At 41.7% G+C, this 16,125-nt stretch overlaps 1 protein-coding gene across 1 annotated transcript; it reads right to left on the bottom strand.

Annotated features, from left to right (window-relative positions):
• Positions 1 to 1,664: 1,664 nt before the first annotated feature.
• ctdspl2a (CTD (carboxy-terminal domain, RNA polymerase II, polypeptide A) small phosphatase like 2a) lies at positions 1,665 to 15,107 on the bottom strand. The gene is made up of 13 exons (XM_012880395.3): positions 14,901 to 15,107; positions 11,638 to 11,849; positions 9,890 to 10,025; positions 9,163 to 9,309; positions 8,838 to 9,065; positions 8,086 to 8,179; positions 5,466 to 5,577; positions 5,288 to 5,374; positions 5,131 to 5,193; positions 4,962 to 5,041; positions 4,581 to 4,707; positions 4,398 to 4,493; positions 1,665 to 2,774 (listed from the first exon to the last, which is right to left on the bottom strand). The coding sequence occupies exons 2-13, from the start codon at positions 11,821 to 11,823 to the stop codon at positions 2,709 to 2,711; spliced, it is 1,422 nt and encodes a 473-aa protein (XP_012735849.2). The 5' UTR covers positions 11,824 to 11,849; positions 14,901 to 15,107; the 3' UTR covers positions 1,665 to 2,708.
• Between the last annotated feature and the right edge of the window lie 1,018 nt (positions 15,108 to 16,125).

A 16,125-nucleotide genomic window follows, 5' to 3' on the forward strand; every position in this document is an offset into this window, starting at 1 on the left:
TATAAAAATATTAATTACAGGCTGGAGTGTACAACAATACATAAAAAGCCAAGAGGTGAATATTTTAGGGCACTGAATAAATCCACCCATGAGCTTCAATTTGGCAACCTGGCCAGTCAGACTGATAATGTGTAGAACTCTACGTTCAGCACATTATCATTGTGTGTCTGTCAACGCACAAACACGAGAATTCATCTTGCAGGAAATGTTATGAATTTGGGAGGGAGAAAAACAACAATGCAGCCTTTCCTTTTGCACTAAGCACCTGTGTGTGTGTGTGTGTATATATATATATATATATATATATATATATATATATATATATATATATAGTTAACAATACAAGATACTACCTTGTTTTTGTTTGAGTTACTTTTTTTTAGCAGAGAATGTATAAATAAAAAAATCTAAATTTACTGATTTAGAACAAATCCTGAAACGTTTGTAAGCAAACAGCAATTGCAATTTGCACATATAGAAAACTTGGCAAATATTTGCAGCTTTTTCAGAAAACTAACATTACATAAGAACAATTTGAAAAATGTTATTATATAAATGTTGGCCTGCTGAAAACCATTTCCATGTACTATATATGAACCTAACACATTGGGCTTTAACTTGGGTCTTAACTGGGCTAATAAAAAAAAAGAAATTAGGGTTTGGACAGTGGCTCAGGGATTGGTCTGATGTCCTCTTTTCAGTTGGAGGCAATTTTGTTGCGTTTCTCTGCAAAATCAAGGACTCGGAGTCTTGAGGACGAGCAAAGCGGTATAGACTGAGTTGCTTGAGGTCCAGTGTGACGTTTCCACAGTCAGTGATGAAATTTAGTGCCATCATGTCATTGCTGGTGATGGTCCACTGGGTTTTATGAAGTCTACAGTTAGCGCAGCCATCTACCTCAAAAGGTTTAGGGTTTAATGCTTCCTTCTGCTGATGAGCTTTATGTTGACGCTGATTTAACTTTCCAGCAGGTCTTAGCACACAGAGGGATAATGGCTTAATGACCACGGTCTTAATTGGCCATCTATGGGCTGTTGAAGAGAGCCAGCACAATCAACAAGCAGGTCGGATTTAAAGCAACACTCTTCATCCCTAGTGGAAGCACGTCAGCGATCACCATGATAAGTGATGATAAACAAAGGAGGAGCCTGTATGCTTCCTATCGTAGTTCCTTTAGCATAGGAACCTCACGAGGTCCCATGCTGGCGCTAAGGAGCTATAAGGAATCCCGCAATCCTTTGCATGACATGACGTATACACACAGCTCACCTTACGTAAATTAACGAATACGTCTGGAGAAGAGAGCGCACACTTTGTAGTCGGTTTTTTTTTTTTGCTCCACAATCCCTTTAAGGCTGCCGTAGTCCCTGTGTTCACTAGGATACTTTTTCTTTCCACTCAGCTTTTCATTCATAGCACTTCTTTTGAGGATTACCCTCATGGAGGGCGTTAGTGATGTCAGCAGTCTTCTGTAGACCATATGTAGCCTTTCTGTATTAAACACCCATTAGTCTATTATCAAAATAAAAAATAAACACCTGAAATGTATCACCGCGTAATGAGCATATAGCAGTATATGTTTCACATTTTGAATTCCATTAATATTCTGATCCATTAAGATACACGGTGGGGGGGAAAGTGCATAAATCAATTAGGTGACAGAGTCGTATAAAATTTATTTATTTTCAAGAAAACCATTAAGTAACACTGAATACACCAGGAGTGATCATTCAATAGTCAATAAAACCTGTGACTCTTACAGAGATCCGACGTACAAGACGGTTTGGAAAACAAGATTTGAAAGCAAACATGTTGGCGATTTGCTGGTGCTACGATTTTCTTTTTATTCCCCCAGATAACAAATTTAGGTGACGCACACCTGTGTAAAAAAGTGACAAGACTTTATTATATCAACTTACAAAGGGCTGGATGCCAAAGTGCAAGATGCCTGGACCACCCCCCCCCCCCCCCCCCGCCCTCCCACAAACCCCCTCCTCAAAGAGGACAATCGAAGTATCGAAATCAGAAATGGATTCTCAGATACAAATCTCTAAAATTATCGTTTGGCCATTATGGCTTTGTATTCATTTGAGACCTTATTCTAGCTTATACGTCTTTAAAATATTTCAGAAAGGTACTTTTCCTATTTTCCACGGCTGACTGCGCATAATGGGGGGGGCAAAGCGTCACAGGGATACTGCAGGCATACAACAGAAAAAGCAGCTGCTTAATTTCAATGAAAACATGACATTTTGTGGGTTTTATAAAAAAGCAACCGATCAAAAGAGTACATACTCAAGTCCAAAGTGAAAATAAAATGACTTAAAAACATTAAGGGGGGGAAAAAAATAATAAAACAAGTTATGTACATGTATTTACAAGTAGCCAGAATGAATAATATACAGGTTGGACGGGCCCTTTGTGGTCAGGCTGAAACCAACAAGGTCCGTATGAACCAACGTCCGACGACATTCACTTTTGTCAATCTGAAAACGGACGCCTTAGCCGTCTGCTCCCGCTCCACTTTCTATGAACATCCAGGACTTTTTCAATCAAACAGAGCTCTCTGTTTTTTTAACGTGTGTTTTTTTTTTTTTGTTTGTTTTTTTGAAGCAACGGCAATGTGTACGCAAAGAGAGAAATCACTGAATACATCCTTCTGTTGAGTCTTTTCCTCGGTGCTGAAGTGACGCGTCAGCGAAGGCCGCTCAGTCTGGAGGAAGGAGGTCGTGCAAACGAAACCGCTCCCTGATGTGCGGCCGCACGTCTTCATTCTGTGATGCAGGAGCAAACAAAACAAAACAGGAGTACATGGCTTCAGCATCTATGAGTGAAGCTTTAATTATCACCAAACTGAAGGCAAGTTGTAGAATAAAACCATTTGAGGATCCATCAGCGCCCAGAAGTAAGGAAACACAAACAGGAGTTTATCAAGGGAGGTTCAAGTGGATCAACCCTGCCTCAGGTCTTATGAGCCTTTTTCAGAAATTCACAGGCTGATACCGGCTTTGAGATGTAAGAGGAAGAGTGACGCAGCAGCACCGTCCTCTGGTGCAAGGAGGGAGGAGCACCTTTTAAAATCTGCCGTCGTCTGGCTGAGAAATGCATGAGTCGGCAGAATCTGGTGCAGATAACGACGCGCTGAGGATGAGGCACAACACCGCTGGCCTTTAGAAGCAGCAAATCCATTTTGACGGGCCGCATGAGGATCAACACATAGAGCAGGGTCTGTGCAGGAACTGCAGAGTTGAATTTACTACCATCCAGACATTAAGGTCTAGGGGGAAATGCCCAGCGAACAAACCCTGCACTGTGAAGGAGCTCTTCTCCAGTAACTGCATGGATTTCATGGTTCTGACAGGAAAGCGGCAAAGCGAGCAGGACTACGTCGCCCTAAACAAGCTCTGCCCTGTCAGACGCGGTTTAACCGCGGTGGTGGACTATATTGCTGAATCACTGGACACTGAGACTTTTTCCCTCCTTAGAGTCTCAGGTGATCAAGCTAACATATTTTACTGCGTTTTAATTTACCGCCCTGCTGGAGCTTTTGTGTCCGATTTCTCAGACTTCTTATCTTCCACCATAAAACTTGTAAAACATTTATTGATTGGGGATATTAACATACACGCGGAGGACAGTAACTGTAATACACCAATTTACTTTTTATCCATTACTGACTTTATTGAATGGGCTACAAGGGAAGCTGAAGTCGTCTTGATCCATCTTCACATCCTTGTAAGGCAGGGGTGTCAAACTCATTTCTATATGGGGCCACTTTGGCGTCATGAAGTCATTAAAAGGGCCGGTTGCACGTGTATAGACGATACTTTTCATTTCATAATTTCATTCCAGTTCACATAGAAGTATAAAAAAAACGCACAGTATCATAAAAGTAGCAACCTTAGGCCCAGTTTATACAGTTTATCTGCAAAAAAAGTTGATATTGGGGCGAGTTACACTTACAGGAGGCACAGTTTTAGCCACTTTATAAACTTGCCTCTACTTTATGACATGAAGTGCCTTTTTTTTTTGGCTCTTGAGGGCCAGATAATTTACCTTGACGGGCCGGATTCGGCCCGCGGGCCTTGAGTTTGACACCTGTGTTGTAAGGCTTTTACATTTCATCCTGAGATGCTCTACCATAGGGGTTTTAAACTCCGCCCCCAGGGGCTGGTCCAACATATTGCCATTAAAATATTAAATATTCTCAGTTTATCATCAGCCTCTGCAGTAGGTAGAGCAGGCGCCCTAAAACCCAGCTACCCTGAGTTTGAGTCATTTACTGTACTTACTGCTTGACACTTCTGGCCCTACAGCGCATTCAGGACTTTATAAAAGACTTTTCGTTGCAGTGATCTAGCCAAACAGACCCGGATGTGCTTATATGAAATACATACCAGCTCCACAAGTTTCTCAAGGAAAGGAATCAGCTTCAGAAGCTCGTTGTCGTTTCTGTCCACAAACCAGCTCTCGATTGGGATCCCGTTAGTGAGCTGGAAGAGGCAACATGTCACTGGCTGATAAACGCGGGGAAACGCCCGCCAGACGCTCTCCGTCTGCTTCGGCTGTCACGGTTTTACCTGATAAGCAAAGGCTTGGGGTGAGTTGTCGATTATGACCGTCTTAGAGAGATCCCGTCCAAGGATGTTCAGGTCTTTGATGTAATTTCCTTGAACACACACACAGTGCTCCCGAAACAGTCTATGTCTGAGGACAAAAGACAAAGAAATGGACGAGTTGCGCTCCGTCAAACTAAAATGGAAACGCCAGCAACTCAAATATTTACATTAAATCAGAGGGCAATAATTACTGAACAGGGACTAATGCTTTATATTATTGTTAGAAAAGCCACTTCCTTTGAAAACATAACCAAATAACACGATGACTAATATACTCCTTCAATTGTGAGATGATATGAAGTGAAATCCTCCAAAGGCCAGTTTAGTTGCTTGGGTCCTTACCTTACCAGCTGTTTCTTCGGATCCAGGATGTTGAGCAACTTATCTGCATAGACCTTTTTTGAAGCGGTGAAGAGAATAATCTGGAATTTGAAACAAAGACAAACGTTTTCATTTCTCCACCAGTAGGTAAAAACAAGACCCGTGTCAGGCGCGGGGGGAAGCTCCTCACCTCGTACAACTGAGACATGCGCTCCAGAAACTCCCGGAAAAAGGGCCTCAGTCGGACGTAGACCTTCAGAATAAAAGAAAAAAAATACACAAAACGTTCATGAAAGCGGCGATAAGCATGAGACGTTTCGTAAGAGACCGGCTATTTTCCCAGTTACCTGGTATATAACGTCTTGAAAGAGCACAGGGAATGTCAGAGCTGCGTCTTCTAGCTCGTTCAGACTGCAGTGGACTAACGTTTCATCCTGGCAGCAGGAAGACAAAGCAAAGGAGTAACCAGGAGGGAATTCGTTTCTAATGTTAGATAATGTCTTCTTTAAACCTTTCGCTACCTACCAGATCCAAAACAAGAGAGAACTCGGGCGTGCTGCGTGTTTTTAAAGGTAGCGCTGGTTTACGTGTTAACTGCTCTTCTGTCAGCGGAGGCACGTGCTTGATGAAGAAGTACCTAAAGGAAGAGAAACGACATGAAACTGTTGAGACGGAATAATCTTCCCCCTGACAGAGGCAGGGCTGGACGACATAGAAAAAAGGCACATTGATAAAATAGAAATCATACTGATCAATAATTATCAACAAATTCAAAACATATATTTGAAGTGCAGCCCTGGCCATTTAATGCCGTTGCTTGGCGACCTATTTTTAGATATGGAACAAACTGAATTCAAACTCAACCCTTTATTCAACCAACTTTTTACCAAAACTGCAATTTTTTAAAACAGAAAAAAAGAACGCATGCTCTCTGAACTCTTTGAAGGGGGCGGAGCTTCCTGGGTCTGTGTTTGTGATTGGTTGGGAGAATGTAATGACTGCAATATTAACCTACATGGCTAGAATGTAAAATGAAGAAAATCTTTATTCTACTGAACTTTTTATATACCCTTTTTTTCTATCACGATATACGTCTATCAATCGATGTATATTGCTAATTAATTATCGTCCAGCTCTACTTAAAGGATCATTCAGATTAGTTAAAGTGGGGCTCTACCTAATCTCTCCCCTCTCTCTCGGTGTCCAGATTTGGTGCCAACACAGGCGGCGGACAGCGCGGCACGTAATCTTGAAAACATGCGATGTTTTAATGTCTTTCTGCTTCGGGGTCAAAGCTCAGTGCCCGGCGCCGCGGAGCTCGTCTGGCATTTAACAGAGAGCGCCAGAACTGGCAGGTCTGATCTTTTCACAGATGACAGCAGGTTCCCTCTGAGGTCATGTGACAGACCTGAACGTGTCTGGAGAAGCTGCGGGGAGCATTCTGCTTCCTGCAACATTGTTCAGCGTGATGGGGATTGGTGGTGGATCAGCGTTGGTCTGGAGAGGAACCGACCTGTCTGCTGTCAGGCATCAGGATGAAACCTTTACACTCATTGTTAGACTGTTTGCTGCTGCAGTGGGTCCTGGGTTCCTCCTGCTGCAACACAACGCCCGGCCTCATGTGGCAAGAGTGGGAGGATGAAGGAATGGATACCACTGACTGGCCTCCATGCTCCCCTGACCTAAATCCAACAGAGCATCTCTGGGACATCAGATTTAGGTCCATCTGACGCCACCAGGTCGGACCTTTTCATGGTCCAGTAGCTCAGCGTTGTCCTGGTCAGGGTCTGGGAGGAGACACCCCAGGATACCATCCGTCATCTCACGTTTTTCAGTTGCTGCACTGACGTTTCATTAAAGTGGACCAGCCTGCTGCATCAGTTTTTATGATTCACTTTCTGTGTGATTAAGCCCTCTGTGGGTTGATCATTTTCATCAAACGATGTAACATCCTTTTGATTTTGTCACATTGATTATTCACAGTCAGTATGGACGTCTAGCAACATTTTATTTCAACTGAGATCTGATGTGTTTTCAAAGTGTTCCTTTTATTTATTTGTGTTTTGAGCAGTTTGTTTCCCCCTGTGGGTTTAATGAATCCATATGATGAGTTTCACTTTCTGAGATGTGTAAAAAAAAAAAGAAGGAACTTTTTCACAATATTTACATGTTTTATAGATGAGCCTGTACTGCTGTGACCTGAACAGATGTGAAAGTTTTTCACATGCTGCCACCTAGTGTTTAAAAGTCTCATTACAGAAAAATAGATTTTGATTTGGACAAGTGTTTCTTAAAACCAGAAAATTAAAAGTAGATTAGAGCCTCGGAGCTTAAAAGGTACATAGCCACGTTATATGCTTATAAAAAAAGACCAAAAACTGTCTGGTCATGATAGAATAAGGGTATATATAGCAAGCCTCTATCTTGATAGTGTTTTGATTGTCCTTTTTGAGGCTAAATAGAATCCAGCAGTGGGAGCGATGAGCAGATATAAACAGACGTAGCGATGTATACTGACAGTATGACAGAACTATCAGAATGCCGTCTTGCTTATTTTATAAATAAATTGTAAATAATGCCGGACCGAGCCCAACACTCTGCAATGCCTCGCAGTAAAGCGGCAGCTCCGCGTGATTGAAGATCAACGATCAACAACAGCTTTAACAGCCTCATATCAGAACATTTACTCACGTGAATCTACTCTGCAAGTCACATCTGAGCCTCGGCAGGTTTACCGTTTGCATCAGTGAACACCAACGTTCAGACAGTATTCCCAGCCACTTTCCATCTTGGAATCATTTATTGTTTTTTTTTTTTTTTCCCACTGGATCTTAAACCTTTCTACATTGTTTTGGTGGGAGACGCTAATAGCCGTTAGCCGCTTCCTTGTTTTAACCCCTGCTGTGCATGCGCTGTACGTACCTCCATTGTCATAAATAAACACAAAATGCTTTATTTACTAACAAATTGAACAAAAACAAAGCAAAATAACTAATACGCCAGCAGGACGTAATAATCGTTCATAAAAACTTTGTATGCAACCAGAGTGAGCTACTAAAGTACAAATTAAAAAAGTCAAATAACGTGGCTATGCACCTTTAACTATTGACTTATAAAAACCTGTGGCTGTAGTTAATTTACTTACGGGTCGAAAACTTCCCAGTCCTCCTCATACGAGGTTTCTGCAGGTGCTGAAGGTAAAGCGTGTGGGTAGCTGCCGTCTGGCATACACCCAGGAGCTGACAAACACAGAAAGGGAAAACAAACTCAACCTAAGTGCTTCATAATAACAGAGGCTCTACATTTCTATTGTAGAAAATATAGCTAAATGGCTTAAACCAGGAAGTAATATCATGTCTGACAGCGTTTTCCTGTATAAGAAGGCCTAAATCTAACAGCTCAGATGTTTTCCAGTAGGGCTGGACGATATATAGAAAAAAAGCACATAGATAAAATAGAAATAATATTGATCGATAGATAATTATCAACACTTTCAAAATATATATCTTAAGTGCAGCCCTGACCATTTTATGCTGTTGTTTAGCAACCTATTTTTAGGTTGCTAAGCAAACACTGAATTCACACTCAACCCTTTATTTAACCAACTTTTTACCAAAACTTGAAGTTTTTAAAAAAGAAAAACAATTGCGGGTGCTCTCTGAACTCTCTGAAGGGGGCGGAGCTTAGTTCCTGAGTCTGCGTTTCTGATTGGTTGAGAGGATGTAATGACTGTAGTGTTAACCTACATGGTTAGAATACAAAAGGAATGAAAACTGCTCTATTGAACTTTTTATTGACCCTTTTTTCTATCATCAATATACGCCTATCAATCGACACATATTGTTATTGAATTATCGTCCAGCTCTATTTTCCAGGTACTTTTCTGAGGTCAGCTACCTGTTAATGGGGGTATGTCAGTTTCGGTGACGATCTCTCCTTCCTCGATGGTCGTGTCGGAGGTGATCTGAAGCCTCTGCGGTAACATCTGGAGAGCGTGACACGGAGTGATTCCTTCCCGGGACGTCAGGGTACTGCTGGGCATTTCTTCTGCTTGCTCAATGTCCAGCTGTTTGATGATTTCCTCCGCCTCTACTGCTTGGCCCGGCGAATCAGAGCCTGGAGTGGCTTGAAAGAGAGACAGAAGACATCTCAGCCACACATTATGCACACTTTATAGTTAGGCAGAGAAACAGTCTGGCTAGCGTTCCTCGTTGTGCCGTACCAGTTTTAGTTGCTGGTGAGAAGAAGTTAAAAACTGGAGAGAAGATGGTCCCCAGCAGGGTTGTGCGTGGCGGGCTGCTGGGCGAGTCGGCGGGGGCCTCCAGTTTGCCGTTTGGTTTCATGGGTTTACTGTTGCAGGTCATTGTGTCTATGAAATAAACAATAGGGGATAAGATGAAGGTCATTTTTCATTATACCTGCAGACATTCCCGATGTCCTGGACTCTGCCGAACGTGGAGCCGTGTATCGCAGCTAAACATCGACGCACGCTGGGTCTGTTTAAGGCTAAAAACACTACAAGTCTATTAGTCTGTTTAAACATTTTCACATTTTATCATTTTATCAGGTCTGCAGAACAAGAGTCAGCAACCTTTCTTTATTGGAGCATTAAAAGCACAACTTTCTGATACATTTTTCACTTCAACTAGACGACCGTTTGTAATAAAGGGCTTAAGCCCCTGCTGGTGAAGGATCCTAGGACATGCCACTCATCCTCGCCATGGTGTTAAACACCTGATCATTCATGAACAGGGCAGTGACCTTTTTTCTTTATTATACAATCCTTTGTTGTTCTTCTGAAGATCATTTTTACTAAATTCCTACTCAAGTTCCTCTTTTTTTTTTTTTTTTTAAAGGAAACTTAAGAACCAAGCGATGGTTCTTCTTGCCTTTCCAGTTGCTGTAAAACGTGAGACTGACAGGAACACAGAGGCCTGTAGCTCCACTACCTTTGCTTTGCGTTTTCCGGCAAACTCTTGAGACCGGCTTGTTGGACGGGCCTCGCGTCTGGGGCGTTGAAGTAATGAGCTCATTGGCTGAATTACAATCGATGCGACTTCTCTTGGCTGGGATTTCCTGCTCCACCTAAAAAAAAAAAAGGAAACAAACAAACAGATCAATAAAGCTAAATTTAGCCAGTTTTTACCTGTCGCCATGCTGTTAACAGTTTTACAAAAAAATAAAACGTTAGACGTATTTAATGTATCAGAGAGCTAGAATGCTCAAATAGAGGTGACGATTACTTCACGGTACAACGTTCTAGGGCTGGAAGACTTAATGCGATTAATAAAATAATCAACTAGTTTAGTAATGGGATAATCGTTAACCAGAGTATACAGACTAAAACATGTCATTTCCTGTAAGAACAATGCAATCAGAGCAGCGATGAAGCCAAAACTGTACAGAAAAATATATAGATTTAGCATTTAGGATGAAAACCCCTCCATGTCTGCAAGTATGCTCTATCCAGAACTCCTCAAGAGGTTTTAGCTTCGCCCGGTTCAAACTCAGTAAAAAAACATCCATTAAACATGGAAATGTAGTTATTAAGACCTTAAGTGCCTTGTTATGAGCATCAAATTGATTTTTTTGCCCTTTACAGTGCATTTAAAATGTGCGATAAATATTACAAAGAGCATCTCTTTTTAGATTAACCGATTACTAGAACATGCGTGACAAGAACGACTGAATTTTTGCCTTTAAAAGGCAAATGTGGGAGAAGTGGTGGCCCAGTGGTTAGAGGAAGGCACCTCCTCGGTTCTAATCCCACACACCGCCACTCTGGGTCCCTGAGCAAGACCCCTGGCCCCAGGAGGGTCCCTGGCTGCTGCACAGTGGCGGCCCACTGCTCCCTCAGGGACGGCTTAAATACAGAGGACAAATTTTACGGGAATGTACAAAGTTGCAAAGACAAATAAAATGGATGAAGACAGAAAAATGCAACTTTCCAGTTTAGCATGTCCATAAATAGAGACCGCTCTCATCAGATCTAGGAAATGGTTTAAAAAGACGTGAAGCTGTATTTCTGACTGCAGCGTCGGACGCTAATGTGAAGCTCACTAACCAAAACTAATGCGACTTTGGAGCCAAAGGAGAGCAGCTTTGCTCCTTTCTACACTAAATCTGCAGTCAGCGTTTTTAAAACTAGCACGAACCGATGAGGTGCACGGAGAGACGCGGCATCACCAGCTCCATGTAGATGGGATTTTATGTCTTATTATAACAGATAATGTGTGTGACTGGGGAAGTCCACCGCAGGACTTTTATAAATAAACCACCATAAATGCTGTTTAAACACCCAAACCTGCTTTTTGGTGTCATGATTTCTTTCTTTTTTTTTGTTTTTTCACATTTTCAATGTTACTGCAGCATAGCAGGCTGTCTTTGTTATTAAAAACACATTTATGAAAAATAGTAAGAGCTTAACTGGTAAGCCTCCCTGAACATAAAAGAGTTATTATTTTATACTCACATAAAACATTTTTACTCTCCAATCAGAAGAAAACAAATACCCACTTTTTCCGAGTCGCTTCTTTCAAAAAAGGAAATGCGCTCCTTAAATGTTTCCAAAACACTATTAACTCATAGTTTTACTTCCTTAGACCAACAAGAGGAGTTGACTTGCCCCCACAGAGAGGCCGTACTCCTCCTGTAATGAACCGGAGGTGAAGAGCAGTAAATCTCTGGCTGGGCCTACCTTCACAGCGTTGCCGCGGATGAATTTCTTTATGGTGGAGAGGAGCCCGCTTTCATTCTTCTGCATTTTGCTTCGGCCCCTCGCCGGGGACGGCTCCACTTCTTGGTGCTTTCGCTTGGCCGGCGCCGGGTGCGTTCTGTGGCCTTTGTTTAGCTGCTGAGGAGCTTTACGCACTCTCAGCCTCATCCTGCGCCGACGTCACATAGAAAAACCTGACGAGGGCAGAAAAGACAGGTGACGAACGTGAGATTAGGTTTACGGACGCGGTGACGGGAAGGTGGGACGTCCTCTTCCTGCGTTTTCCCCTTTTAACCAACATTTCATGTGAGGCAATGACAAAAAGTGTAAATCTGAGGATTTGCATCTTAACACCCGCTCTAACACGTAGGGAAACCAGAGTTTATTAAACCAGAGTTTAACAAACAAAGAAAAAGCTACTTATAATACTATAAAAAGGTGTTTTTGTCACAGGCAAAAAAAACAAAATGCAGGTAAAAGCTTGTTATAATGTAATTGGGATTTTACAAGAAAACAAAAATACGTTATCAGGTGGTTTTCCTATTTTTTTTTTTTTTTTAGTTCCCTTTTCTAAATCAACTCCAGAACAAACATTGATCTGTTTTTAGGCTGAAGCTGAATAGGGCAGCAGCACTTAACACCTGCATCCATGTCTCTCGCATAAACAGAAACGCAACTTAAAACCCGATGCAGGCGTATATCAGTTCTTACATTTAAAAGAGTGAATTAAGGCTATCTGGGTTTTTATTATCAGAATTTAACAAAACTTTTCCAAGCTAAGGGATATTCACACCCTTTATTTCTCTTAGGGGTACATGGTATGATGCAAATGTAATCACACCTCACAAACCTTTTTACATTTGTACCACTCTAGTTTACAGCCCTAAACGTTAATGCATTTGAGGGTTTTATGGCACTTTTAAGTCCAACTTAAATCCATACATAATGAACGCATCCACAGTTTAGTAATGATTTAACAAATGCAAATCTGAAAAGTGTGGTACACATTTGCAGTCGGCTCCCTTTTACTCTGATGCTCTGGAGTAAAACTTGGAACCGCCCACTGGCTTTAAAACAATTAATCAGGTAAAAACAAAACAAAAAAACAAATTTGATCCTGGTATAAATGGAGCTGTTCCGTCTGTGGCCTCGGGGGATTGCTGCATGCATCAAAGACCTGTGGAGTTTGAACCGAGTACTTGCAGCCTTCTCAGAACCCAAGCGCTCTGCTCTAAATAGACCCACGTTTGCAATAAGTCACGCAGAATGGCCTAGTCAAAGCACAGAGCTAAAGCAACTAAGAATCGATGGCAAGGTTTCAATCAGATATTCCAAATCTGACTGATGTTGAGCTAATTCGCAAAGAAGATTGGGTAAATATTTTCATCCACAGCTGGTAGAAGATTTAACTCCAAATTGTGCAAAAGCGCATGGACTCAAGAAAACCAAAGCAAATACAAGCCACTGATTTTTATCTGGAAATTATATTATTGTTTTCTTATTCATTTATTTATTTAAAGAAATTGAAATGTTTTCCCTAGGCTTCACAATTCTGCATTATTGGCACATATGTCTGCATAAGCTGATGGGTATGAACTGTTTTGCATGGCACAGTTTTAGATGCACTAGTGAATACAAAGTAGTTACATACATAAACTGCTAATGATGTGCAGTACAAGAAAAGAACAAATATATTTAAAAAGTTACTTATATTCTTCATATAAAAAGGTGTTTTTGCCACGTTATTAAAGAAAATGCAGCTAAAAGCTTGTCATAATGTAGTTTGGATTTTATAAAAACAGAGACATGTAATCAGGTGTTTTTCCCCCCTTTTCTAAATCAACTCCATTTCCAACATAGATCCGATCTGTATTTTTTTAATACCTATAATCCTTTTCCTAACATTCCTGTATATTCTGTATAATCTGTGCATATAACTCCCATATTTATTATACTCTGTATAATCTGTGCATATAGCTCCCATATTTATTATACTCTGTATAATCTGTGCATATAGCTTCCATATTTATTATACTCTGTATAATCTGTGCATATAGTTCCCATATTTATTATATTCTGTATAATCTGTGCATATAGCTCCCATATTTATTATATTCTGTATAATCTGTGCATATAGCTCCCATATTTATTATATTCTGTATAATCTGTGCATATAGCTCCCATAATAGTATCACCTACTATTACTTTTTACTTATATATACACACACTAATAAATAATATTTATATCCTGTATAGCACTTCTGGATAGATGCAAACCACATTTCGTTGCTTTGTACTTGTGACAGTGCAATGACAATAAAGTTGAACTCCATTTTTATTCTATCTGACACCGACGCTGAATAATAAGGCAGCAGCCCGTAACACCTGCATCCATTGAAACCAGTCTAGACAAAGTTGTGAACCAGCAGGCCGTGAAGCAAACTTAACACAACCATCGACTCTCCTTCCGGAACCTGCGACCTTAAACCCACGAGCGCAGAAAGTCATTCGTGGACAACATGGCTACAATTCTCCTGCAGAAGTTTTTTTTTCCCCCTCCTTCTTTTTAATGCATTTATTCTTAAACGTGGTGACCGAGCCGCTCCATCCAAGTTAGGGCTGACTGGTGGGTGAGCGGCATGGCTGTAGCTGCGCTTGTCCAGCTCCGGTCAGTTTGTTGTATTTATAGTCCCCCACCCACCCACCATGTCTTTGTCGCTAAACAGTATCTGACAGCAAACAAGCCCCGCTGTGGGCTGTTACGTAACAGCGGACACACAAACAGCGTTAGCCGGACCGGAGTCTTTCGGCTCTGAACCGCAGACCGACCCCCGGCGCCGGATGGCTGGTAGCGCAGCGCGGGGGCAAACGTGGACCCAGCTGACGCTCATCTGCCGCGAGGCGGACGAACCGCGACGCTGTCAGTTGGCGTTCGGTGACTCACAGCTAGCTTCGAGGCTAACAAAACGCCAGAGGCAGAGCGAGCAGCGCCGTTACCGTTACGTCCCGCCGCACTACACACAGCGTCCATTGTTGTCCCCAATAATGCGCAACGTTCACCCGTAAACTATCCCTCCAACGTCGGTCTACCGCCGTCCAAGCGAACTCGTTTTGTTCGCCTCCAGAACTATGTTCACCCATTAGACTACGCCCCCTTCGCTGACTAACGTTAGCCGTTAGCTAGCAGCAGTTGGGCTTTCACGGGGGAGCAAATGTCTGTTGTTTACATGGCGGCTGTTTCCTACCGATGGTTTATGGTCCTCGGTGAAGCCCGCGAGAGCGTTGTCAGTCTGCCCTCGCGACCGTGGCGGCCACCGCGAGGCGTCGAGCCGTGGTTGTTGCCGCCAGCCGTCTCCGTCTCTCAGTGGCTAAGTCACAGAACAGCCGTGTCTACGGACGCCATTTCCCGCCTCATCACAAAACAGAGCGCTGGCGGAGCGCAGGGGAATGCGACACAGACGGAGAGAGGAACCGAGTATGGCAAGCCGGGTTATCATATAATGACCAGAGAGGAGACGTCCACGCGTCAGCTCTCCGCTGTCAAAAACATTTCTTAAGCCAGAAATATATTTTTACTTAAGAGGATTATTAGGGCAATTGAAAAATTAAAAATAAGTCTATTCAATTCTGACTTTAATATCAGAATTCTGACTTTAATCTCAGAAGTCTGAGAAAAAAGTAAGAATTCTGACTTTAATCTCAGAAGTCTTAAAAAAAGTAAATTCTGACTTTAATCTTAGAATTCTGAGAATTAAGTCAGAATTGAATAGATTTTTTTTAATGGCCCTAATCCTCTTCTGTATATTTTGGATGCAGTTTTTTTTATTGCATCATTATATGCTGTACATTTTAGTTCATTCTGACACAAGCTCAGTTGTTGAGACCTTAATAAATAAGCTGTATGGGAGAAATACTAGGCTTAATATCTAGTTTGACAATTAGGAATGTCATTTGAACAAACTTGATAGTTGGAATGCTATAAATGAATATGTGCTGCACTGCCAGAAAACATTTTCACAAGAGACCATTATCATCCTAACATGTATTTTCCCCCTGTAAAAACAATTACCTTCTTGGTTGCATTTTTTTCACTTCATGCAGTCAGAGCCTGACAAAAATTAAACCCACCCTTTTCAGTTTTAGTTTTTAAATGTATAGGCATTATTTACTGGATGTGCCTGTGGACCACGTAGTAAAAAAAAAAAATGCTTGGACAGCAACAGTACCCAACCATATTTTCAGTGCTTGGAAAAATCCTCCATTATAGTTTATCGCTGAACTAATTCTTGGGCCCCTTTAAAATGGGACAATATCCAATCAATATCTTAAATAGTTAAATACAAAGGAGATCTGCATATAACATGCAGGATGCAGTCGCAGGTTACGTTTTGACGTTAATGAACTCAAGGGTAAAACCATGTTCAACGGCAAGCTTTGTTTTAATTACTAAAGAGGAGATAAAAGGAAAAG

This window comes from Fundulus heteroclitus, chromosome 2 (assembly GCF_011125445.2).
Source record: "Fundulus heteroclitus isolate FHET01 chromosome 2, MU-UCD_Fhet_4.1, whole genome shotgun sequence".
NCBI classification, from domain to species: Eukaryota; Metazoa; Chordata; class Actinopteri; order Cyprinodontiformes; family Fundulidae; genus Fundulus; species Fundulus heteroclitus.